Here is a 24139-nt window from a genome sequence, read left to right as displayed (position 1 = left end):
ATTAGATGTCTTTTAAAAGCAAAATTGCTTGCTGGGTATTAGTATGGTGGTCCCCACTGTACTGGATTTAAACACTCATCTGCTCCAAATATCAGAGTCAAGAAGTCACTGCCGGCCATTAGCCAAAGCCCTTCGCCAATCACTGTTAAAGAGCTTCTCTGGGATCTTTGTGAGAACCAAGATGGTTGAGCAAAATGGGAAAGTGGTTCAACCATAATGTCTATTTCTTGGCAACAATGCTTGACCCTCAGTTTGACCTTAACTGGGTTGATTCAGATGTAATCAACAGCGAGAATCCAGTTTCCTGGCAAATGCCTACAACTTCTAGCTCGCTATCGAGCACACAAGCAGCTGAGCCTCTCTAAGGATGCATGCATTTAAGCTCAGACACACATTGATGCCATTCAAGACACAAATACAACAATTCAATTTTGGTCTACAAACAGGGAGAGATTCCCACAGCTCCATTCTCTGGCAGTAAAAGTGTTGTCTCTATACCAGTCTCCTCTGCACAGGTAGAGCGTGTCTTTAGCAAAAGATGCCCTCATCGTGAGACCACATTGTGCACACTTAAACTGGTCACAGCGCTTGTATTTCTGAAAAGCAATATGGCCCTGGCTTAGTGCTTGATTGTGTTCGCCAGTTCATTACAGCATGTTACAAGATCAGAGCTGTGTTCAGAAATGAGTTTGTAGTCATTGATTCATAGACAGATTTAGCACAGTAATAAAGCATGAAGCTTGCTGTTATGACTAGCTAGATTTAACTCTCTCAGCCGATATAAATGTGGGGGAGAGGCGTCAAATAATTGAAATGTCAGCTTGAACTGGAGGACTCAATATAGTGTGATACAATAATAAAACAGGTTAATTTGTATTTTCATACACTTTCCCTTCTTTGAAACCATTTTTTGATGGGAAACTAGTTGCGGTTCTGTTGATGTGTAGTGAAGTGTAAGGTTATTTGGGAGTGTGACCACTAGATGGCATGCTTGTGCAACAGGCGGCTGAATCTCTGAGTTAGCAGTGTCGTTTAGCCATAGACAGTATATAAACTGGACACAGCGACCCCATTGGATTCAACGGAGACAAGTGAAGTCAATTAAAAGCACTCACTTCCTGATGGTCGAGCGTACTGCGCAGACTCAAACTGAGCTTGACGACGTAGATGTGACGTGAGCAACCCGCCTGTCTTCTAGTAGCTGTGCCAAGCGAAATCTCTATCATTCCCTTCCGAATCTTGCAGAGACGGAGAGCGTGAGTATTAGCTGTCCATGAGCTAGGAGCAGGAGAAACTTTTGCTAAGTATTCTGATTAATTACTTTGCCATTTTGCCTCCACGTCCCCCCGACTGCCCGCAAGCTTCTCCTCCTGTCCATACGGTAATCTCCTTACTGTGCGACAGAGAGTCGCGTGGTTATGACGCAATCGTTAGCCTATTTTTACAAAAACTGCTTCTACGGGGCCATAACGTAAGATACAAGGTAATGGAGCCTTTTATACATTTTTGTGTTTCTTTAGAAATAAATAATGGACAAATGGAGTCTTTAAACGCCTCAGATGTAAAGTTATTCGCTGTCAAAGTGACGCCAAAGTGAATGGGAGTCAATGGGATGCTAACAGCAGGTGATGGTCTGCTAATCAATGGCGGCGCACGGGGAAACTTCAACATAATATGAAACGCTGCCCCCCTGCGTTTAGCCCGTGTTTGGTGGCAGATCCATCTCGTGTGTTCCTGTGTAAACATCTCAATAAAGACACCTCAAATATACAATACTGATACAATAATAAATCGGGTTAATTTGTATTTTCATACACTTGTAATATAATAAAAGTTCTACATATACCTCTATATGTCATATTTTCATTGAAACTATTGTTTGATAGGAAACTAGTTGAAGTTCTGTTGACATGAAATAAAAATATTAAATGGCAATGGCAAGATGTATTAGTGGTATTTCTTTTATTTGTTTATTTTTATTGCCATTGGTTTAATGGGTTGAAAGGTTAAAATATTAATGGAAGGTTAAAATTTACAATTACAATTTCAAATCTTTTTTCACTTTAATGACTTTCTGGACTCATAGGACCCCCATGAAAACGAGATGTTTCATCTCATGGGGTTGATCCTCTAATAAATGTTCATAAATAAATAAATAAATAGTTTTTGAGACCTTCTCTAAAATGGTTGGTCAATTTATTGCTCCAGCCATGTAGACAGAAATTTTACGGGTTGTTAGTTGATATGGTAATCTAACAAAATCCCAGTCTGATGTTATCGCTTTCTGATCACTTCTTGCTAGGAGGCTAATTTTGTGTAAATGGAAAGACTCTTCACCTCCAACATACAGACACTGGATTAAAGATGTCATGTAAAGCTAGTGGGTGAACCAATGAACTCAAATGACAACTGGAACATGGTATGTTCTTATCCCAAATATCCCAGTCACTTAAAATCCTGGGAATATCTGCCACCAAACTCACCATAGCAGAAACCCACATAAATCAACACATCAACTACAAAGCCAGTCTTGGTTCGCAAAAGATCAAGCTTACAGAAAGTTTTTATTAAAGTGACTGTCAAATATTTCAACACGAGCCATTCAGAGCAAGAGTCAGAAGGCAAGCAACATTCATAAACACAAGCCACTGAAGAAAGACAGACAAGGCAAACAAATCCAAAAGAGTGCTCTCTCTTCAAGTGACACAGGCAAGATACAGATGACTGTGAATATGACAATAGTAAATCGGATAGTAGGAAACAGCGCGCTTCCGGTTCAGTTTCAGGCTTGAGGTGAGGGCTCCATCTGGTGGTGTAAAGGGGAATTTAAAGGCACATTTATTAAATGGTTCCACTTTACAGTGTTGCAAAAAACCAGCACAGGTTAATTAAATATAAAACGACGACATTTAATGCTTCCATCAAGGCAGGAATCTACAGTATTACAATAAAGTTAAAATGAAGATACCAATGTTAAAAAAACAACTTAATTTGAAGTAAAATTGTGCTCATTGCATGCTCCTTTCTTTAGCTGGTAATTTCATACATGGCTAGAAACACTAAAACTACATCTTAGTTGCTGGTTTATTAGTCCATTAAGTGACAAATATACATGATTAATGTACCCTACTAGAGCACAAACTGACACATTTCAAGCATGCATGTTTTTGCAATAAAAACAAATGATACTTCAATCATTTTCAGTACTGAAGAGCTATAATTTACAAAATTACATTTTAAAGATTTATTAAAGATAAATAAACTGGGCAGAACTTAACAATAAGGTCACACTAGTTAACCTTATGCATTAACTAACATTAACAACGAGCAATACATTTGCTACAGTATTTATTTATCTTTGTTAACGTTATTTAATGCAAATTCAACTGTTCACGTCAGCTCAGGTCCATTAAATTATATTAACAGATACAACTTTTGAATTTAGTAATGTATTAGTAAATGTTGAACTATTTTTTTTTTTTAAATGAACATAATTCCATTGTTAGTTCATGTTAACTGACGTAGTAAACCAATGTTAAGAATAGAACCTTATTGTAAAGTTTTACCGCACACTGATATCAGTATAGTTGATAACTGCTACCACGTGCAAATAATAGTAATAATTTTTTATATTTCTATACAACTTTAAGGAGAACTTGGCTCACTTTCTCAACTTCGGGCAAGCCTTTTTTAAATGCTTCCCTAGACTACCATATCGGCTGAAAGTCTTCCCACATGAAGGGCAGAGGTACGGCTTCTCTCCAGTGTGCACTCGCTCGTGCACTTTCAGGCCTGATGACTGAGTGAAACTCTTCTCACAGTGTGAGCACTTGTAAGGTTTTTCTCCAGTATGGATCCTTTCATGCACTTTCAGTTCTGCAGCTCTAGCAAAGGTTTTCCCACAGTCCAAGCACACGTAGGGTTTCTCACCAATGTGTGTTTTCTGATGATCTTTAAAGCCATGCAGCCACAGAAAACTCTTCCCACAAAAAGAACACACGTAACGTCTTTCGTCTTCGTGAATCCTCATGTGTGTCTTTAAGTGAACGGCCAAAAAAAACTTCTTATCACAGCGCTCACAGCTAAATGGTCTTTCTCCAGTGTGAGACAGCAAGTGAGTTTTGAGATTGCAGGCCTCTGAGAATCTCCTGCCACACTCAGAGCACTGGTGTAATTTCTCTCCAGAATGAACCTTCATGTGAACTTTTAAGGTGCTCTGTTGTGTGAAACTCTTCCCACACAACATGCATGCGAAAGGCCTTTCTCCCGTGTGAGTTTTTGCGTGTTCCCTAAGAACTTCTTTTTGTTTGTAACTCTTTCCGCACTGAGGGCAGGTAAAAGGCCTCTCTCTAGAGTGAATCCGTATGTGCCTCTTAAGCTCTCCTGAACTTGGGAAACTCTTTCCACATTGTCGGCAGGTAAAAGGCCTCTCGCCTGTGTGAATACGTATGTGCCTCTTAAGTCCTCCTGAATTAGTGAAACTCTTGCTACACTGAGGGCAGGTGAAAGGCCTCTCACCTGTGTGAATCCTAAAGTGATCCTTAAGGCTTCCTTTGCATGTGAAACTCTTGGCACACTGAGGGCAGGTGTACGGTCTGTCACCTGTGTGGATTACCATGTGAACCTCAAGGTGTCCTTTACGTGTGAAACTCTTTCCACACTGAGAGCAGGCGAAAGAGCTTTTAGCTTCAGTTCTTTTTTGTGAAACGTCCTTTTCAGTCTCTGAGCAACTTGAAGACTTTTCCCTAATTTTTAATTTATGAGGCTTCTTCTTCACCCCATTCAGTTCTTGACTTTCATCTTTCACTTCCATTGGGTCTAAAATGAACATAGTGGGAAAAAAAGAATAAAAATAAAAATAAAACAAGACGGATAAAAAACTAAACAAAATAATCCCAAATAGATTGACATTTGATGTGTTCCATCAGATCAGGATGATGAATGATTTATAAATATTAGGGCTGTCCAAATGAAAGCGGAAACGTTCGATTCAAGCGCGATAAGACACAGAAGAGAACGCAGTGCAGTATTGGCGCACGTCGGTGAATCTCCTGTCCGTGTGACACACACAAGACTCGTGCGCACAGAAAGCCGCTTCAGACAGCGCTTGAACGGACAAAAACACACAAAATTATTGTTTATTATTATTATTGTTTGCTTCGAGTATCCTCGCAAGCTCAGTCTTAAATTAGTTAAATGAAGTCTTGACTTAAATCAATGTAAAGAGTTGTGAGAAAATGGGATGCGTGTCAGATCCGCGGCACGTCTTAACGTGACATCAGCCTAATAACTCCTGCTGTCTGTAATAAAAGGATAATCAAAGAACAATAGAAAAATAGAAAACCACTCACTGCTCTTGACTGAATAACTTTTGTAGCTTTAATTAGAATTTTAATTATAATCTATATTTAATTTAATAATTTATGCAGTGAAGACTGTGAAGTGTTTGACAACTTTATTCAATTTCTGTTTATTTCTGTTTATAACTGTTAGACCTACCTGAAAATCTTAAAGCACTGTTTAGAAGGTTACATGGGTCAAAAACAACGAAAACAATATATGTTTGTGCATTTTGACAGTTCAAGTAAAAATCTGAACCAGTCTGACTGGGCCAGTAGGAAAAAACCTCAGTGTTGAGCCTTGATATGTTGAAGCTCACAGGTAAATGTGGCATTTATTACAATGGGTTTATGGGAAGATTGTTTTAAGTTCACAAAAATGAAAAGCTGTTATAGTTTTTAAAGCCTAATAAATGTTAAAATGATACTGTCATGCTGAATGTCTAATATACTGGCCTTCTTTCATAAAAGGATACCATTAAACAAACATTTAAAATAGGCTACTGTCTTTATGTTGAGATTAAATGTTAAATTATTACAATATAAAAGTATATTAAAAACTTTAATGTTAGGTGCGATTAATCACAATTAATAACAGAATAATTTAACTTTTATTTATCGATCCATTTTTATGGATTGACAGCACTAATATTTATTTTACACTATAATGGAGGTTTGTTGTATTTTTATGCCATTTTGCCTCTATGAGGCTTTGTTACTTTAATGTTAATAATTTATTAATCAAGAATGATCACCAACCTCTTTGTTCCTCCGTATCTTCATCTTTCATTCTGCATGCTTCTGCATCACTCATGTCTTCACTCTCCTCTTTAACGACCTCGCTTACAGTATGTCAGGAAGAGCTGTCAAAACTCAAGACTTTCGCGTCTTCGTCACGTTTAAAATGATAATATCACTGGTGATATTACTGGTGAAAGAAAATAAACCACGAAATATATCAATCTGTTCCACGTGAGCAGGAATGAAAAATCAATGCAAGTTTCGATATTTATAAGAACTCAACAAATAAAGCATTACAATATTAAAATCGAGAATAAAATCTATTTGTAAATTAATAATCGAGAATAATAATGCATCTTGGATACTTTTCTAAAACATAAATCATTTAATGTCATTTATCCACCTTACGTGCATATTATTCCGCTCAAAAACACAAACCTCTTCTCGACCGATTTTCAGCAGACCTGGCGCAGCCCTGATGACGTCACTGGCAAGCGACCGAGGTTCTTCTAAATACCTTTTAACGGCGGTTTGCAAACTAAAACAGTGCATTGCCGCCACCGTCTGTTAGCCAAGACTAGAAATAGAAGAAGATAGTAAAAGACTAAACGAGATTAAACGAAAGAAATCAGGTCATATTAGTCAAAAATGGAAAAATTCTAAAAATCTACATGCATTTTTTTAAGTTTCCAGAAATTGTTAAAATTCTCCAGAAAATGTCACACTTGATAAGAAAAACATACAAAACCATATAAGTCTATTAGAACCTATGATCAAATATTACCAAAACCCTCTATACTGCTACTTGGTCAGGTGACACAGTCTTAACACAGTGGCAGTGTTTATGCAGTTCTCACTCCTAGTTAGTCTGGTTGGGGCTACAGGTCTCTATGCTTGCAGCTGAGCTGAGTGGTGTTGAATTGTAGGAAACACTGAGTGTATTGCAGTACAAACAGCTTCAGACGGAGCTAGAAGATGCTGATCATAAGTACACTCCTGCAGACTGAACTGCTTGACCACTAGCTGTTGCTGTTGCTAAATGCTACAGCAATTAAAACAGGTCTCTCTCTTTTAAAATAAAAAAAATAAAAAATAAAATAAAATTGAAATAAAGAAGAAACTATAAACTTCAAGGTGAAAGTATTTATTATGCATTTGTTTTTGTACAAAAATGAAAGTGATTGCAGCGCATCAAATCTCTGACCAGCCTCCTATCTCTTAAGTCTGTTGGGTTATTGTGTCCAAACTTGGCCTTCACCTGTAGAATAGATTAAATTAGGCTTGTGCTTTAACTTCAGTGTCAGTGAAGGAGATTCTTCAGTGAGGGAGGGCAGTGTAGTCTTTGTAACCAAAAAATAATCAATCGTCCTTTAACTGCACAGGGAATGAGATTACATATAATTATTTAAAATGCATAATTATTAAAATGCATATTCTTCCTACAGGTAATTCTGCATCATGTATTGATGACCATTTTGCTTCCAAATTTGAGATGCATGACAATTATATAGTGGATAAAAGTAACGAGTTGCATTTTATTGTATAACCATTGGACTATTAGACAAATTATTACATCACTATCCAAATTGATACAAAATGTTATTTTACTATTAGCATTAATAGTAAGATGGAACTAATACATTCACACTTCTGATGATATGTACAGTTCTACATCTAGAATTGCATTGAATTTAATTACAGACATACCGACAAACATCACACATCTAATGAGATTATTTACAAGGATTTACAAAATTATGTAAGAATGTAAATTCTATAGAAAATTTTGCTGTGAAAAAATAAATGTGTGAGATGATGTCAAGCTGTAGAATATTTCTGATGGGAAGTAATGACTGCTGTGTATCATAACAATGCTTTACAGTCATGCATATTCACTTCACACCCATTGGATTCTCATGAAAAGCACAAGTGCGCTGAAAACCTCTGAAGCTTAATGACGTTTCCATTAATTAAATCTCTTCTATGCTTTCACTATTTCTAAAGTGCCTCACAGTTATAGCCTGTATACTATTCTAGACAATGATTGGAACTTTCTATTGTAAGCACTTCTTGTGTTATTGCCCCCATAAGATGAATCACTGTATGTATTCCTCATTTGTAAATCCCTTTGGTCTGCTAAATGAATACAAGGAAGAGTAAATCAGTGAATTGGTAAAAGTACTCTGGTGTACTTCCACAATCCAAGCACACGTAGGTTTCTCACCAATATGTGTTTTCTGATGGCCACAAAAAATATTCCCACATAAAAGGGAGAGAAAAGGATGCATTTGACTGGCTATGAGTCATTCAAATGTCTGATTGTACACATACACACTTTCACATCACTTTTTTCCACCTTAACTATATGCATTTGTCATCTTTCCATGATTTATGCAAATAAAAACAAAATAGGAAAACTGAAGTCACCTCGTTTCCTTATAGACCCTTTTCATCCATACAATAATAGTAGTCGATGGCTAAGCTTACAATAGGACACTGATTACAATAGCACTCAATAAAAAAAAAATAATAAAAAAAAGTATTTTCAGTTCTTCTCTGAAGAACTATGATGACCAAAATGACATTTTAAAGATATGATAGAGGATATAAGAATGAATAACAGGCTTATATTGGCATTGTTTGACCAATGATGTGCAAAAAAAGTAGTCATTTAGAATATTGCTATTCTCTTAAAGCATCCCTACAAATTTTGTAGCATTTCACAGAAATACACTTTGTCCTCCATTAATATTCCTGTCTAAATTTCCAAAAATGCTTTTTGGAGGATATTCTGTCCAAGTATTTGACTTAAAGTTAGAGCTGCATGATTAATCGTTAAAAGATCTACAAGCACCCACGCAATCTCATTCCTAAACGACAACGATTCGCCTGTGTCTATTAAACCTTTGACAAAATCACACTGGAACATTCAGATTTGTGTTGGTGCTGCTGCTGATCCAGAGAGAGCAGTTGTCATGTGTGAAACAGCTTCACAAAGAGTCTTTTCAACCACACAATATTTGTGTTGCAAATTTTCAAATTATCACAGAAGTACTGGGATAAAAGTTTATAATTCAGATATAAACACTTCCGTCTACGGAAGCGATCAGAATAGCGCAAATCAACTTTTGGAAGTAAATAGGCACTTCAAATAACAATTTGTGTCAAACATTTTAAAAAGACTGCAGCAATTAACATTTTGTCAGAACCTCTAGTAAATTACATGTTATTTTGTTATTGTGTTGTATATTTAGAATCGTGATCTCTATTTGAAACAAAAAAAAATTGTGATTCTCAATTGATCAAGAATAGTGCAGCTCTACTTCAAGGTGAACTTTGTTCAGTTTCTCAACTTTGGGCAAGCATTTTTTAAATGCTTCCCTAGATTTCCATATCGGCTGAAAGTCTTCCCACATGAAGGGCAGAGGTACGGCTTCTCTCCAGTGTGCACTCGCTCGTGAATTTTCAGGGCTCCTGACTGAGTGAAACTCTTTTCACAGTGTGAGCACTTGTAAGGTTTTTCTCCAGTATGGATTCGTTCATGCACTTTCAGTTCACCGGCTCTAGTAAAATTGCTTCCACATTCCAAGCACTCGTAGGGTTTCTCACCAATATGCGTTTTTTGATGGTCTTTAAACCCGTTAAGCCACAGAAAACTCTTCCCACAAAAAGAACACACGTAACGCGTTTCATCTTCATGAATCCTCATGTGTGTCTTTAAGTGAACAGCCAAAAAAAACTTCTTATTACAGCGCTCACAGCTAAATGGTCTTTCTCCAGTGTGAGACAGCAAGTGAGTTTTTAGATTGCCAGCTTCTGCAAATCTCCTGCCACACTCAGAGCACTGGTGTAATTTCTCTCCAGAATGAACTTTCATGTGCCTTTTCAAGCTTCTTTGATGTGTGAAACTCTTCCCACATAACATGCATGCAAAAAGCTTCTCTCCAGAATGAATTTTGGTGTGCTCCTTAAGACCTTCCTTCTGCGTGAAACTCTTTCCGCACTGAGGGCAGGTAAAAGGCCTCTCACCGGAGTGAATTCGCAAGTGCCTCTTAAGGTCTCCTGAGCTTGTAAAACACTTTTCGCACTGAGAGCATGTGAACGGCTTCTCTCCAGTGTGAATCCTTATGTGCCTCTTAAGGTCTTCTTGACGTGCAAAACTCCATCCACACTGAGGGCAGGTGAAAGGCTTCTCTCCAGAGTGGATTTTGAAGTGATCCTTAAGGCTTCCTTTGCATGTGAAACTCTTCGCACACTGAGGGCAGGTGTACGGTCTCTCACCTGTGTGAATTATCATGTGAATCTTCAGGTGTCCTTTGCGTGTGAAACTCTTTCCACACTGAGAGCAAGTAAAAGAGTTTTTGGCTTCTGTTTTCTGCACTGTTTCTTGTGAAAGATTATTATCATTCTGTGACCAACTACAAGACTGTTCTTCATTTATGAAATGATGAGGTTCCTCGTACAGATCTTTCTCCTCCACTTCATTCAGTTCCTGATGTTCCTCTTTGACTTCTATCAGGCCTAAAACATGTTTAATTGTCCAAATCAATTCAAGAATGACACATTAAAATGCAATCTAACAATTTCCCAGCTAACAGGGGAACATTCTCAGAACTTTAGCAAACCTTATGGTTTTCTCAAAGTTATGAACAAACGTTCTTCCAGTAACGTTAATAGAACATTCGTCAAAACGCTAGCACAAATATATATATATTTATAAATCGTTAATGGAACTTTAAAAAAAAAAGTTCCTAATTGGTTCAAATATGACATTCCAATAATGTTTGCAAAATTATGAATGCAATATTCCCTTAAAGGGATACTTCACCCAAAAATGAAAATTCTGTCATTCATTTCTCACCCTCATGTTGTTCCAAACCCGTAAGACTTTCATTCATCTTCGGAACACAAATGAAGATCTTTTTGATGAAATCTGAAAGCTTTCTGCCCCTCCATTGACAGCTACTCAACTACCATTTTGACGCTTCAAAAAGTTCATAAAGATATCGTGAAACTAATCCATATGAATTGAGCGGTTTAGTCCAAATATTCTGAAGAGACTTGATAGCTTTATATGATGAACATATTGAATTTAGGCTTTTATTCACATATAAACATTGATCAGCAAACATAAACAGAAGCTCAACTGAGCCTGCTTGACGTGCGAGAATGAACCTCATTGGTTCTTGCTGGAGCTCAAACGTGCTGTGTAACACGAGAATGAACCTCATTGGTTCTTGCTGGAGCTCAAACGTGCTGTGTAACACGAGAATGAACCTCATTGTTTCTTGCTGGAGCTCAAATGTGCTGTGTAACACGAGAATGAACCTCATTGGTTCTTGCTGGAGCTCAAACGTGCTGTGTAACACAATAATGAACCTCATTGGTTCTTGCTGGAGCTCAAACGTGCTGTGTCACACGAGAATGAACCTCATTGGTTCTTGCTGGAGCTCAAACGTGCTGTGTAACACACAAGAATGAACCATGCTGTGTAACACAATAATGAACCTTATTGGTTCTTGCTGGAGCTCAAATGTGCTGTGTAACACACAAGAATGAACCTCATTGGTTCTTGCTGGAGCTCAAACGTGCTGTGTAACACAATAATGAACCTTGTTGGTTCTTGCTGGAGCTCAAATGTGCTGTGTAACACACAAGAATGAACCTCATTGGTTCTTGCAGAAGCTCAAACGTGCTGTGTAACAAGAACGAACCTCATTGGTTCTTGCTGGAGCTCAAATGTGCTGCGTAACACGAGAATGAACCTCAATGGTTCTTGCAGAAGCTCAAACGTGCTGTGTAACAAGAACGAACCTCATTGGTTCTTGCTGGAGCTCAAACGTGCTGTGTAACACGAGAATGAACCTCATTGGTTCTTGCTGGAGCTCAAATGTGCTGTGTAACACACAAGAATGAACCTCATTGGTTCTTGCTGGAGCTCAAACGTGCTGTGTAACAAGAACGAACCTCATTGGTTCTTGCTGGAGCTCAAATGTGGTGCGTAACATGAGAATGAACCTCAATGGTTCTTGCTGGAGCTCAAACGGGCTGCGTAACAAGAACGAACCTCATTGGTTCTTGCCGGAGCTCAAATGTGCTGCGTAACACAAGAATAAACCTCATTGGTTCTCGCGGAAGCTCAAATGTGCTGTGTAACACGAGAATGAACCTCATTGGTTCTTGCTGGAGCTCAAACGTGCTGTGTAACACACAAGAATGAACCTCAATGGTTCTTGCTGGAGCTCAAACATGCTGCGTAACACAATAATGAACCTCATCGGTTCTTGCTGGAGCTCAAACGTGCTGTGTAACACAATAATGAACCTCATTGGTTCTTGCTGGAGCTCAAATGTGCTGTGTAACACACAAGAATGAACCTCATTGGTTCTTGCTGGAGCTCAAACGTGCTGCGTAACAAGAACGAACCTCATTGGTTCTTGCTGGAGCTCAAATGTGCTGCGTAACATGAGAATGAACCTCAATGGTTCTTGCTGGAGCTCAAACGGGCTGCGTAACAAGAACGAACCTCATTGGTTCTTGCTGGAGCTCAAATGTGCTGCGTAACACCAGAATAAACCTCATTGGTTCTCGCGGAAGCTCAAATGTGCTGCGTAACACACAAGAATGAACGTTATTGGTTCTTGCTGAAGCTCAAACGTGCAGCGTAACACAAGAATAAACCTCATTGGTTCTTGCTGGAGCTCAAATGTGCTGTGTAACACAAGAATGAACCTCATTGGTTCTTGCTGGAGTTCAAACGTGCTGCGTAACACAAGAATAAACCTCATTGGTTCTCGCGGAAGGTCAAACGGTGCGGCGTAACACAAGAATGAACCTCAATGGTTCTCGCGGAAGCTCAAATGTGCTGCGTAACACACAAGAATGAATGTTATTGGTTCTTGCTGAAGCTCAAACGTGCAGCGTAACACAAGAATAAACCTCATTGGTTCTTGCTGGAGCTCAAATGTGCTGTGTAACACAAGAATGAACCTCATTGGTTCTTGCTGGAGTTCAAACGTGCTGCGTAACACGAGAATAAACCTCATTGGTTCTCGCGGAAGGTCAAACGTGCGGCGTAACACAAGAATGAACCTCAATGGTTCTTGCAGAAGCTCAAACGTGCTGCGTAACACAAGAATAAACCTCATTGGTTCTCGTGGAAGGTCAAACGTGCGGCGTAACACAAGAATGAAGCTCACTGGTTCTTGCGGAAGCTCAAACGTGCTGTGTAACACGAGAATGAACGTTATTGGTTCTTGCTGAAGCTCAAACGTGCAGCGTAACACAAGAATGAACCTCATTGGTTCTTGCGGAAGCTCAAAAGTGCAGCGTAACAAGAATAAACCTCATTGGTTCTTGCTGGAGCTCAAACGTGCGGCATAACACACAAGAATGAACGTTATTGGTTCTTGCTGGAGCTCAAACGTGCAGCGTAACACAAGAATGAACATCATTGGTTCTTGCTGGAGCTCAAACGTGCTGTGTAACATGAGAATGAACCTCATTGGTTCTTGCGGAAGCTCAAAAGTGCAGCGTAACAAGAATAAACCTCATTGGTTCTTGCTGGAGCTCAAACGTGCTGTGTAACACGAGAATGAACCTCATTGGTTCTTGCTGGAGCTCAAACGTGCGGCATAACACACAAGAATGAACGTTATTGGTTCTTGCTGGAGCTCAAACGTGCAGCGTAACACAAGAATGAACATCATTGGTTCTTGCTGGAGCTCAAACGTGCTGTGTAACATGAGAATGAACCTCATTGGTTCTTGCGGAAGCTCAAAAGTGCAGCGTAACAAGAATAAACCTCATTGGTTCTTGCTGGAGCTCAAACGTGCTGTGTAACACGAGAATGAACCTCATTGGTTCTTGCTGGAGCTCAAACGTGCTGTGTAACATGAGAATGAACCTCATTGGTTCTTGCTGGAGCTCAAACGGGCTGCGTAACAAGAACGAACCTCATTGGTTCTTGCTGGAGCTCAAATGTGCTGCGTAACACAAGAATAAACCTCACTGGTTCTCGCGGAAGCTCAAATGTGCTGTGTAACACGAGAATGAACCTCATTGGTTCTTGCTGGAGCTCAAACGTGCTGTGTAACACACAAGAATGAACCTCAGTGGTTCTTGCTGGAGCTCAAACATGCTGCGTAACACAATAATGAACCTCATTGGTTCTTGCTGGAGCTCAAACGTGCTGTGTAACACGAGAATGAACCTCATTGGTTCTTGCTGGAGCTCAAATGTGCTGTGTAACACACAAGAATGAACCTCATTGGTTCTTGCTGGAGCTCAAACGTGCTGTGTAACAAGAACGAACCTCATTGGTTCTTGCTGGAGCTCAAATGTGCTGTGTAACACGAGAATGAACCTCATTGGTTCTTGCTGGAGCTCAAATGTGCTGTGTAACACACAAGAATGAACCTCATTGGTTCTTGCTGGAGCTCAAACGTGCTGTGTAACAAGAACGAACCTCATTGGTTCTTGCTGGAGCTCAAATGTGCTGCGTAACACGAGAATGAACCTCATTGGTTCTTGCTGGAGCTCAAACGTGCTGTGTAACACACAAGAATGAACATCATTGGTTCTTGCTGGAGCTCAAACATGCTGCGTAACACAATAATGAACCTCATTGGTCCTTGCTGGAGCTCAAACGTGCTGCGTAACACAATAATGAACCTCATTGGTTCTTGCTGGAGCTCAAACGTGCTGTGTAACACAATAATGAACCTCATTGGTCCTTGCTGGAGCTCAAACGTGCTGCGTAACACAATAATGAACCTCATTGGTTCTTGCTGGAGCTCAAACGTGCTGCGTAACAAGAACGAACCTCATTGGTTCTTGCTGGAGCTCAAATGTGCTGCGTACTGTAACATGAGAATGAACCTCAATGGTTCTTGCTGGAGCTCAAACGGGCTGCGTAACAAGAACGAACCTCATTGGTTCTTGCTGGAGCTCAAATGTGCTGCGTAACACAAGAATAAACCTCATTGGTTCTCGTGGAAGCTCAAATGTGCTGCGTAACCATAGACTGTAAAAAAATATGGACGTAGTGTCCGTGACGTCACCCGTAGGTTTCTGAAGAGCATTTTTGAAGCCTAAAGTAGGCGGAGCCGGCCGTCGCCATCTTGGCCTCGCGTCACTCCCGGATAACAGAAAATAGGCAAACAGGCTGAGTGGAGCTGAGGAGCCGAAATCACCTAGCTCGACGTCATAGATATAAACACTGTTTTATATCTATGATATATCTATAAACACTGTTTATATCTATGGCTCGACGTGATCGAGTTAGCTGATGATGTAAAGCCAATTAAAAGTTCCTGTTTTTGCCCTTCGAAATATTATATTATAATATTTAAAAGACACGGCTACAAGTGAGACTGTGTATTGTGATTCTGTACTATTCTGCTAACGTTAGTTGAAAATGTATTATGCAGTAACTTAATATTACTCTGAGAGTGTGTGTGTGACAGTGATTTATGTGCACATGTCAGTCACTCTTTCTTATGGTCCGTCAGCACGGCATCGCTCGTCAAGTTCGTAGAGAGCTTATTCATTCCATTTTAAATTCTGATTTTGGCCGCCTCTCAAATGGGTTATAGATATATTGCCTATGAAGTTCAAGTAAATGCGCTAGAAAATCCGCGCTCATTCATGGATGTGCATTTATAGCATGGACGGAGAAAGCGCCGACGCCTGCATGATTTCATCAGACGGTAAGTTACATACATAAGCATATTATAATCTATATCTGTTCCGTGAGAGCAGAACGAACGAGCCTTTATTGACGTTTTTAAATCTGAAAACTCCAAAAAGCAACGAAATTGTCAGACATCCATTAGTGCATGTTCACAGAGGAAAACTGAAATACAGCGCTGGTTGTTCTCTCGAACGATACTCGACGACAACAATCCTAAGCCGTGGGCAAAGTTAACGTTACTTAATGGGTGTATTCAATTGTATGAAATAATCCCGACAAAACACGCCAGAGATGGCAAGTTCAGCAGCTAACATTTGCTGAGGTGAAGTGACGGCTAGTAACAACAGACAAGCGGCTAGCATTGACATCAGCGACAACCCACCTGTCATTCAAGTGGCCACACCCTTAATTATGCAGAACTTTAAATATTAATCAACTAAACGGATGAGTTATAAAAAAATTCACCCCCCTCACAGTTGTCATGAAGGGCAAAAATAGCTGTATAGACCAAAGCCACATACAGACACCAGGCTGTAAACACGTTTTTTCCTGCTGTAAAATTTGGTATTTTAACATGGGGGAGATACAGATTTGACTCACTTTTGACATCAGCCTCAAGCGGCCAGTCAACGAATTGCAGTTTAACTCACTTCCGTGTTGGTTTCAAGAAAGAGACGGGGAGGTTGCCGCTTCTGCATAACACAAGAATGAACGTTATTGGTTCTTGCTGAAGCTCAAACGTGCAGCGTAACACAAGAATAAACCTCAATGGTTCTTGCAGAAGCTCAAACGTGCTGCGTAACACAAGAATAAACCTCATTGGTTCTCGCGGAAGGTCAAACGTGCGGCGTAACACAAGAATGAAGCTCATTGGTTCTTGCGGAAGCTCAAACGTGCTGTGTAACACGAGAATGAACGTTATTGGTTCTTGCTGAAGCTCAAACGTGCTGTGTAACACGAGAATGAACGTTATTGGTTCTTGCTGAAGCTCAAACGTGCTGTGTAACACGAGAATGAACGTTATTGGTTCTTGCGGAAGCTCAAAAGTGCAGCGTAACAAGAATAAACCTCATTGGTTCTTGCTGGAGCTCAAACGTGCTTTGTAACACGAGAATGAACCTCATTGGTTCTTGCAGAAGCTCAAACGTGCGGCATAACACACAAGAATGAACGTTATTGGTTCTTGCTGGAGCTCAAACGTGCAGCGTAACACAAGAATGAACATCATTGGTTCTTGCTGGAGCTCAAACGTGCTGTGTAACACGAGAATGAACCTCATTGGTTCTTGCTGGAGCTCAAACGTGCTGTGTAACACGAGAATGAACCTCATTGGTTCTTGCTGGAGCTCAAACGGGCTGCGTAACAAGAACGAACCTCATTGGTTCTTGCTGGAGCTCAAATGTGCTGCGTAACACAAGAATGAATCTCATTGGTTCTTGCGGAAGCTCATATGTGCTGCGTAACACAAGAATGAACGTTATTGGTTCTTGCTGAAGCTCAAAAGTGCTACGTAACACACAAGAATGAACGTTATTGGTTCTTGCAGAAGCTCATATGTGCTGCGTAACACGAGAATGAACCTCATTGGTTCTTGCAGAAGCTCAAACGTGCGGCATAACACACAAGAATGAACGTTATTGGTTCTTGCTGGAGCTCAAACGTGCTGCGTAACACAAGAATGAACATCATTGGTTCTTGCTGGAGCTCAAACGTGCTGTGCAACACGAGAATGAACATCATTGGTTCTTGCTGGAGCTCAAATGTGCTGCGTAACACGAGAATGAACCTCATTGGTTCTTGCTGGAGCTCAAACGTGCTGTGTAACACACAAGAATGAACCTCAATGGTTCTTGCTGGAGCTCAAACGTGCTGCGTAACATGAGAATGAACCTCAATGGTTCTTGCAGAAGCTCAAACGTGCTGCATAACACACAAGAATGAACGTTATTGTTTCTTGCTGAAGCTCAAACGTGCTGTGTAACATGAGAATGAACGTTATTGTTTCTTGCTGAAGCTCAAACGTGCGGCATAACACACAAGAATGAACGTTATTGGTTCTTGCTGGAGCTCAAACGTGCAGCGTAACACGAGAACTCGTCTCATATTGACGTTAAAGGGTGCCATGTGCGTTCGATGTAGACGAAATGTCAAAAGCGTCAGTATATGACGCCTTGGGATGAGAACGGGCTGGCATAACACACAAGAATGAACGTTATTGGTTCTTGCTGGAGCTCAAACGTGCTGCATAACATGAGTGAAACTCATTGGTTCTTGTGCCTCAAGCGAACATGCTTGAGCTTCCGTTTATCATAACTGATTTGTGCATTGATGAATGTTTATATGTGAATAAAACTAAGCCTAAATTCAATCTGAAAATCATATAAAGCGATCAAGTGTCTTCAGGAAATTTTGGACTAAACCGCTCAATTCATATGGACTAGTTTTATGATCTCTTTATAAACTTTTTGAAGCGTCAAAGTGTCAGTTTTATAGCTGTCAATGGAGGGACAGAAGCTCTCAGTTTTCATCAAAAATATCTTCACTTGTGTTCCGAAGATGAACGAAAGCCTTATGGGTTTGCAATGACATGAAGGTGAATAATTAATGACAGAATTTTTGGATTGACTGTACGTTTAACATTTATATAACCAAGAAAAAAACGTTTTTAAAGCAAAAATGTTTTGAATGTTCATAGTCACATTCAGAAATAAAGTTTTAAAAAATAAAGAACATTAGCAAAACGTTCTTTGAACATGTTTTTGTTAGCTGGGTTAATGCCATCTGATCTGTTATGATCATTTATATGCATTTTGTAACAATTTTCACTAAAACACCGTTTGTTTGTTTTTTACAGCTCCTGTGAACTGTTCAAGAATTTATTCATTGTCAGCAGTCATTAATGAATAAGAATTGACACCAACCTCTTTGTTCCTCAGTATCTTCATTGTCCATTCTGCACGCTTCTGCATGACTCGTGTCTTCTCTCTCCTCTTTAATAAACTCCATCTTTACAATAATATGTCACTCAGATCTCAGCTGGGGTTTTACTGCTTGTTTGGAAAGGAGACTTTGTCACGTTTGAGACTATAGGAAAATTTGAATGGAAAGATCAAAGCTAAATAAATATACAAAATAAATCCCTGTTCCATAATAACACTCATAAATGTTGCGCCATTTGAAAGAGACCAACAGCACTTTACAAAAAGCATTACAATAACACATATATGGCGATAATCTACGTTCACATTACATTACGCTAAATGCAGCAATACTTCCATGTTGTTTCAGAACATTTGTAAATAACATGAACTACTTTCGAAGGTTTCGTAACTATTTACACCTTAAACCATAAACACAATACAAATTTCACAGCAGTCTGAGTGCGCCGCAGCTCGTGTGACGTCATTTCAACTACGCAGCAAAATAAAGGTCTTTAGAAAATAATACAAACATGTAAGTCAGAGGGTAATTTTGGTGACATATATTTAAAAGCCACATTTTTTATCCAGTGGTATGTTGATATATCAGCGTTATAAGAGCATACAATGTCAATTTAGTCTATACGTTTTTTTTTTTTTTTTTGTTTTTTTTTCAACGTCCTCACTCCATCCCTGTAGATGGCGGAAATGCACCGAGATCAGTTTGCAAACCTCTAAAAATATAAAGAATTAGAAATACGTTTTCGCATATTAGAGGAGGAAGGATTTGCAAAGCATCTCCGATCTGGATAAGCGACAAAGGGTCGATCCGCTTAAAGATGTGACAGTGCTGGATTATCATAAGCTCGGAAGTGAAAAACGTAAACAAACGCGGCACGTGCTTTTAGCGCGTAATATATGTGTGTGTGAGAGTTGGCATTCAATCAGGCCAATAAATGGCACGAATATTTTCATCTCCGTAAACGTGGCAAAGTCTCGTTACCAAACAAACAGGAAAAATTCAGGTGTAACAGCTCATATTTGATAAAGTTAGCATCATTGCTCGTTATTTTCCTGTTTATTACTGTGAATCAGCTTTGAAACAATCTGTATAGAAATAAATGCTGATATCTGCCTGGCATTCTCGTAAAGATGGAGTGTATTAAAGATGAGAGTGAAGACATGAGTGATGCAGAAGCATGCAGAGTGAAAGATGAAGATGCTGAAGAACAAATAGGTTGGTGAGTTTTCACTAATGAAACGGTGTAAAGTTCAAATAGAGCTTGTTTAGAAAACCATGGCAGTAGTGGAGACTGGGGAGTTTTTGTCCATGCTTCTATTGCTCTCAGTGTTTTTGCCAGCTGTCTCAAACTCAAACTTACATTTGGAATTTCTCCTTTCTATTAGTTTTACATGCGTGTGCATGAATACTTTGTTAAATGCACTCTCTCACAATTGTTTTTGTGTCAGCCACACACCCCATTTCAATTGAAGCATTTTAATTCAAAGTAAACAAATGGGAGGAATTCCATTTTAATTTCAGGTTGCAAAATACTGAACTAATTTATCAAATATTTAAAGATTAAAAAACAGCAGTGTTAGTTACTCTCACAGTTGTGGCAAATGTAGAAACACTAAACGTTTTTATTCATGCTTTACGGTTTCAGTAAATGTACATTGGAAAGTGTTACATATTATATCAATCGCAGTTGGTCAACTTAAAACTATATAAAAAAAAATAAAAAAAATAAAGTCATTATCTTAAATTATAAATAAATGCAAATGCACATGCACATTCTGTCAAATAAAAACCTACAATTGTAACATCAAATTATAGCACAGAAGTGATTTTTTACCTCAAATTGAGTTTTGTTCTGAAAATCATTTCAGATACTTACAACATCTGACGTTGTGTATGTGATTTAATCCATGTAGCTCATTTATAACTGGTTAAACTGTTTCACTTTACCATTTGATACAACACTCCCTGGTCACCTACTAAAATAACATTGTTAAAGGGTTAGTTCACCCAAAAATGAAAATTTTGTCCTAATTGGCTCACCCTCATGTCGTTTAAAACCCTTAAGTCTTTCGTTCATCTTCGGAACACAAATGAAGATTTTTGATTAAAACTGAGAGCTTTCTGCCCCTCCATTGACTCTACTCAGCTACTCAACTGACACTTTGACGCTTCAAAAAGTTCATAAAGAGATCGTAAAACTAATCTATATGAATTGAGCGGTTTAGTCCAAATTTTCTGAAGAGACTTGATCGCTTTATATGATGAACAGATTGAATTTAGTCTTTTATTCACCAGCTCACACATCAGTTGTGGGAAACAGAAGCTCAAGCATGTTCACTTGATGTTTGGTTGAGCTTCTGTTTATGTTCACTGATCAATGTTTAATAAAAGCTCAATCTGTTCATCATAAAAAGCGATTAAGTCTCCTCAGAAATGTTTTGGACTTAACTGCTCTATTCATATGGATTAGTTTTACGATCTCTTAATGAATATTTTGAAGCGTCAAAGTGGTAGTTGTGTAGCTGTCAATGGAGGGACAGAAAGCTCTCAGTTTTCATCAAAAAGATCTTCATGTGTGTTCTGAAGATGAACGGAAGTCTTACAGGTTTGGAACGATACGAGGGTGAGTAATTAATGACAGAATTTTCAGTTTTTGGGTAAATTATCCCTTTATAATATGAGGACAGATACTGCAATGATCATTACTTTGTATATTAGCAGTGCATCAATCAGCACATCAAATATCTGATATAAATAGATACGTGACAGCTCTTGCTTGTGCCATTAAGCTTGGATCATTGTTGTTTTTGATTTCACCTTTTGTGAATTGATATTTGACCGTATACTGTTTTCGTTTTAGACCTGGTGCAAGTGAAAGAAGAAGGTCAAGTGAATGACACAGAGGAGACTTGTCTGTATCAAGAAGCTCATAGTTTCAGAAGTGGAGAAAAATCGTTTAGTAGTTCAGAATCGAAACAGAATCTCTCACAAGAAACGAAGCAGAGAACAGAAGCCAACAGTTGTTTCACCTGCCCTGAGTGTGGGAAGAGTTTCACACATAAAGGACACTTCAATGAACACGTCAAAATTCACTCCGGAGTGAAGCCTTTCACCTGCCCTCATTGTGAAAAGAGTTTCACATGTAAAGGACACCTTAAAAGGCACATACGGATTCACACTGGAGAGAGGCCGTACACGTGCAGTCAGTGTGGAAAGAGTTTCAAATGTGCAACGAACCTCAAAGATCATCAGCGCTCGCACTCTGGAGAAAGGGCGTTTAAGTGTGATCAGTGTGGTAAAAATTTTATTTTGGCATCAAACCTAAAGGCCCACATAAAAATTCATACAAATGAGAAGCCTTACGTGTGCGCTGTGTGTGGAAAGGGCTTTTTGCGCTTGGGCTGTTTTAATGATCATCAGAAAATACACACTGGCGAGAGAGCTCACATGTGTTTTGAGTGTGGGGACACGTTTACTAGATCCAGTGCATTGAAACAGCACCAAAAAATCCACACTGGAGAAAAACCTTACAAGTGCTCATATTGCGGAAAGGGTTTCACTCATTCTGGAGCCCTGAAAAGACACGAGCGAGTGCACACTGGAGAGAGGCCGTATCACTGCGCTGCGTGTGGGAGGACTTTCACCCAGTCCAGCGATCTGCAGAATCATATAAGAAAGCCTTGTCCGATGCTGTCACACAGTGAGCAAAGTTCATCTTCCGTTGCAGTTTAAACAGTGAGAAGTTGCAGTTTTGCTGAATGAGCTGTCCTTCTGTGTAACAACTTGTTTGTACATGCTCTACAAAACAAACTTTTCCTTTAGAAAAGTAGGGTGTGTTGTCACTGTCAAATGCCTCAAGTTTGAAGGAACTATTTTCTTCTGTGATGGGAGCAGAAATACTACTAAATGGATTGTTAATGCACCACTGTTCTTTCCTTTCATTTGTCGTAGTTAATCAGTTTGGCTGAAAATATTTCAAGAAATAAAGTTAATTTGGTCATTTCGGTTTTTTAACTGTGGGCAAGGGGTCATGTTTGAATAGGGTAGCCTGTCTCGTACTGCATCTTCTAATTGAAGACAGACACTAACGTGTAGTGTGGTGGTGACTACATGCCATTTCCAGAAATAAAAAAGGTACACTAATCTTCTTCTGTGTGTGACTTATTTAATGAGCACAGAAGCGGTTTATGTCAGTTTTAATCAACATGAATGTAAATGTTGTATCTCAGTTCTGCATTAAATAAAACATTATTTTAGGAAGTGCTCCAGGGCCTGTTTTCCATTCATATAAGATCAGCTTAAATTATTTAACTGTCAATGATTTGACACAATTCTTGTGTCAATTGTTTCGTTATTCGAAGTTATTCCTCACAGACTTGTAGTCGTAGCCCCAGGTCCATCATCTCAACCTGTTTAATGTGAACAGAATTAGGGTATGTTTACATGAGGACGATGTACTAAAACGTACAGACGACAACATTGTCAAAATGATCCCCTTTCAACACAGTATATTGTATTAGACCAAGAAAGGCCACACAAGTGCTTTATTATTTTTGTGAAAAAAAAAAAAAAAAAAACCTGTTAACATTAAATAGTGTAACACAAATGACACTTAAATAAAAATAAACAAAAAAAAGTTAAATATGGTTGGGAATTAATGTGCACACTTGAGTTGTCCACTAAACTATAATTTCCTCTGGTCAAATTGAACAATAATTCATTACAGTAAATGAGTTAAAATAATTGTGGGAAAAAAAACTCAATTGGTTATTCAATACCAATCATTGTAATTTTGGTTTGATATATTTTTTTTTCTAAAAAATAAAAGTATTTACCTATATGCTAAAGTAATTTTTCAACAGAAATGTAAACATCATTTATGCAACAAATTAATTCATAGGATAAGCTACAATCACCTTTAACTAACAATTTGGATGAAACTGTTTCCTTTTAAGGGATGTATGTTTTGTGTTGTGTTCAGCAGAATTCTCTACATCTTTAAGACAGAGATGCACAGACACAGATGAAAGGAAGTTCAAAAGAAAGTTTTATTTAGAAAATATTTGCAGATTCATAAGTGAAACTAGTTTTTGATGCCAAGGGCCCCCAAATATGACAATCCGATTGCAATACCTTCCTAAAACATAAAAGACCCAAAACATTATGAGCAATCACAGGTGAAGTGAACAGTGTTGATCAACTCCTAACAAGGCCACACATTAAGGTCTTCATATTAGATGGTAAGCAAACAATCAGTTTCCATAATCAATGCGTTTGATCCAGGAGAAATGGGCAAAAATAAAGATCTGGGTGACTTTGACAATGACCAAATTGTTATGGCAAGGCAACTGGGTCAGAGTATCTCTGAAACGGCAAGGCTTGTTAGGTCAGCAGTGGTGAGAATTTATCAACACAGGAGGGACAA

At 38.8% G+C, this 24139-nt stretch overlaps 3 protein-coding genes across 4 annotated transcripts; 1 reads left to right on the top strand and 2 right to left on the bottom strand.

Moving 5' to 3' along the window:
- Nucleotides 1-2664: 2664 nt before the first annotated feature.
- LOC311086971 (uncharacterized protein) lies at nt 2665-6579 on the bottom strand. 2 transcript variants are annotated; one of them, XM_084120216.1, is made up of 3 exons: nt 6519-6579; nt 6099-6267; nt 2665-4818 (listed from the first exon to the last, which is right to left on the bottom strand). In XM_084120216.1, the coding sequence occupies exons 2-3, from the start codon at nt 6151-6153 to the stop codon at nt 3662-3664; spliced, it is 1212 nt and encodes a 403-aa protein (XP_083976342.1). In that variant the 5' UTR covers nt 6154-6267; nt 6519-6579; the 3' UTR covers nt 2665-3661. The 2 variants fall into 2 exon arrangements, with proteins under 2 accessions (XP_083976342.1, XP_083976343.1); XM_084120217.1 differs by having other exon boundaries at nt 6484-6546.
- Nucleotides 6580-7208: 629 nt separating this feature from the next.
- Nucleotides 7209-19566, bottom strand: LOC311086883 (uncharacterized protein). Its single transcript, XM_084120070.1, has 2 exons — nt 18696-19566; nt 7209-10601 (listed from the first exon to the last, which is right to left on the bottom strand). The coding sequence occupies exons 1-2, from the start codon at nt 18778-18780 to the stop codon at nt 9421-9423; spliced, it is 1266 nt and encodes a 421-aa protein (XP_083976196.1). The 5' UTR covers nt 18781-19566; the 3' UTR covers nt 7209-9420.
- LOC311086884 (uncharacterized protein) lies at nt 19422-22859 on the top strand. The gene is made up of 2 exons (XM_084120071.1): nt 19422-19929; nt 21575-22859. The coding sequence occupies exons 1-2, from the start codon at nt 19845-19847 to the stop codon at nt 22444-22446; spliced, it is 957 nt and encodes a 318-aa protein (XP_083976197.1). The 5' UTR covers nt 19422-19844; the 3' UTR covers nt 22447-22859.
- The last annotated feature ends 1280 nt before the right edge of the window (nt 22860-24139 follow it).

The sequence above is a fragment of the Abramis brama genome, assembly GCF_963993115.1.
Source record: "Abramis brama genome assembly, chromosome: 7".
NCBI classification, from domain to species: domain Eukaryota; kingdom Metazoa; phylum Chordata; class Actinopteri; order Cypriniformes; family Leuciscidae; genus Abramis; species Abramis brama.
This window is presented reverse-complemented; position numbering and strand designations above follow the sequence as displayed.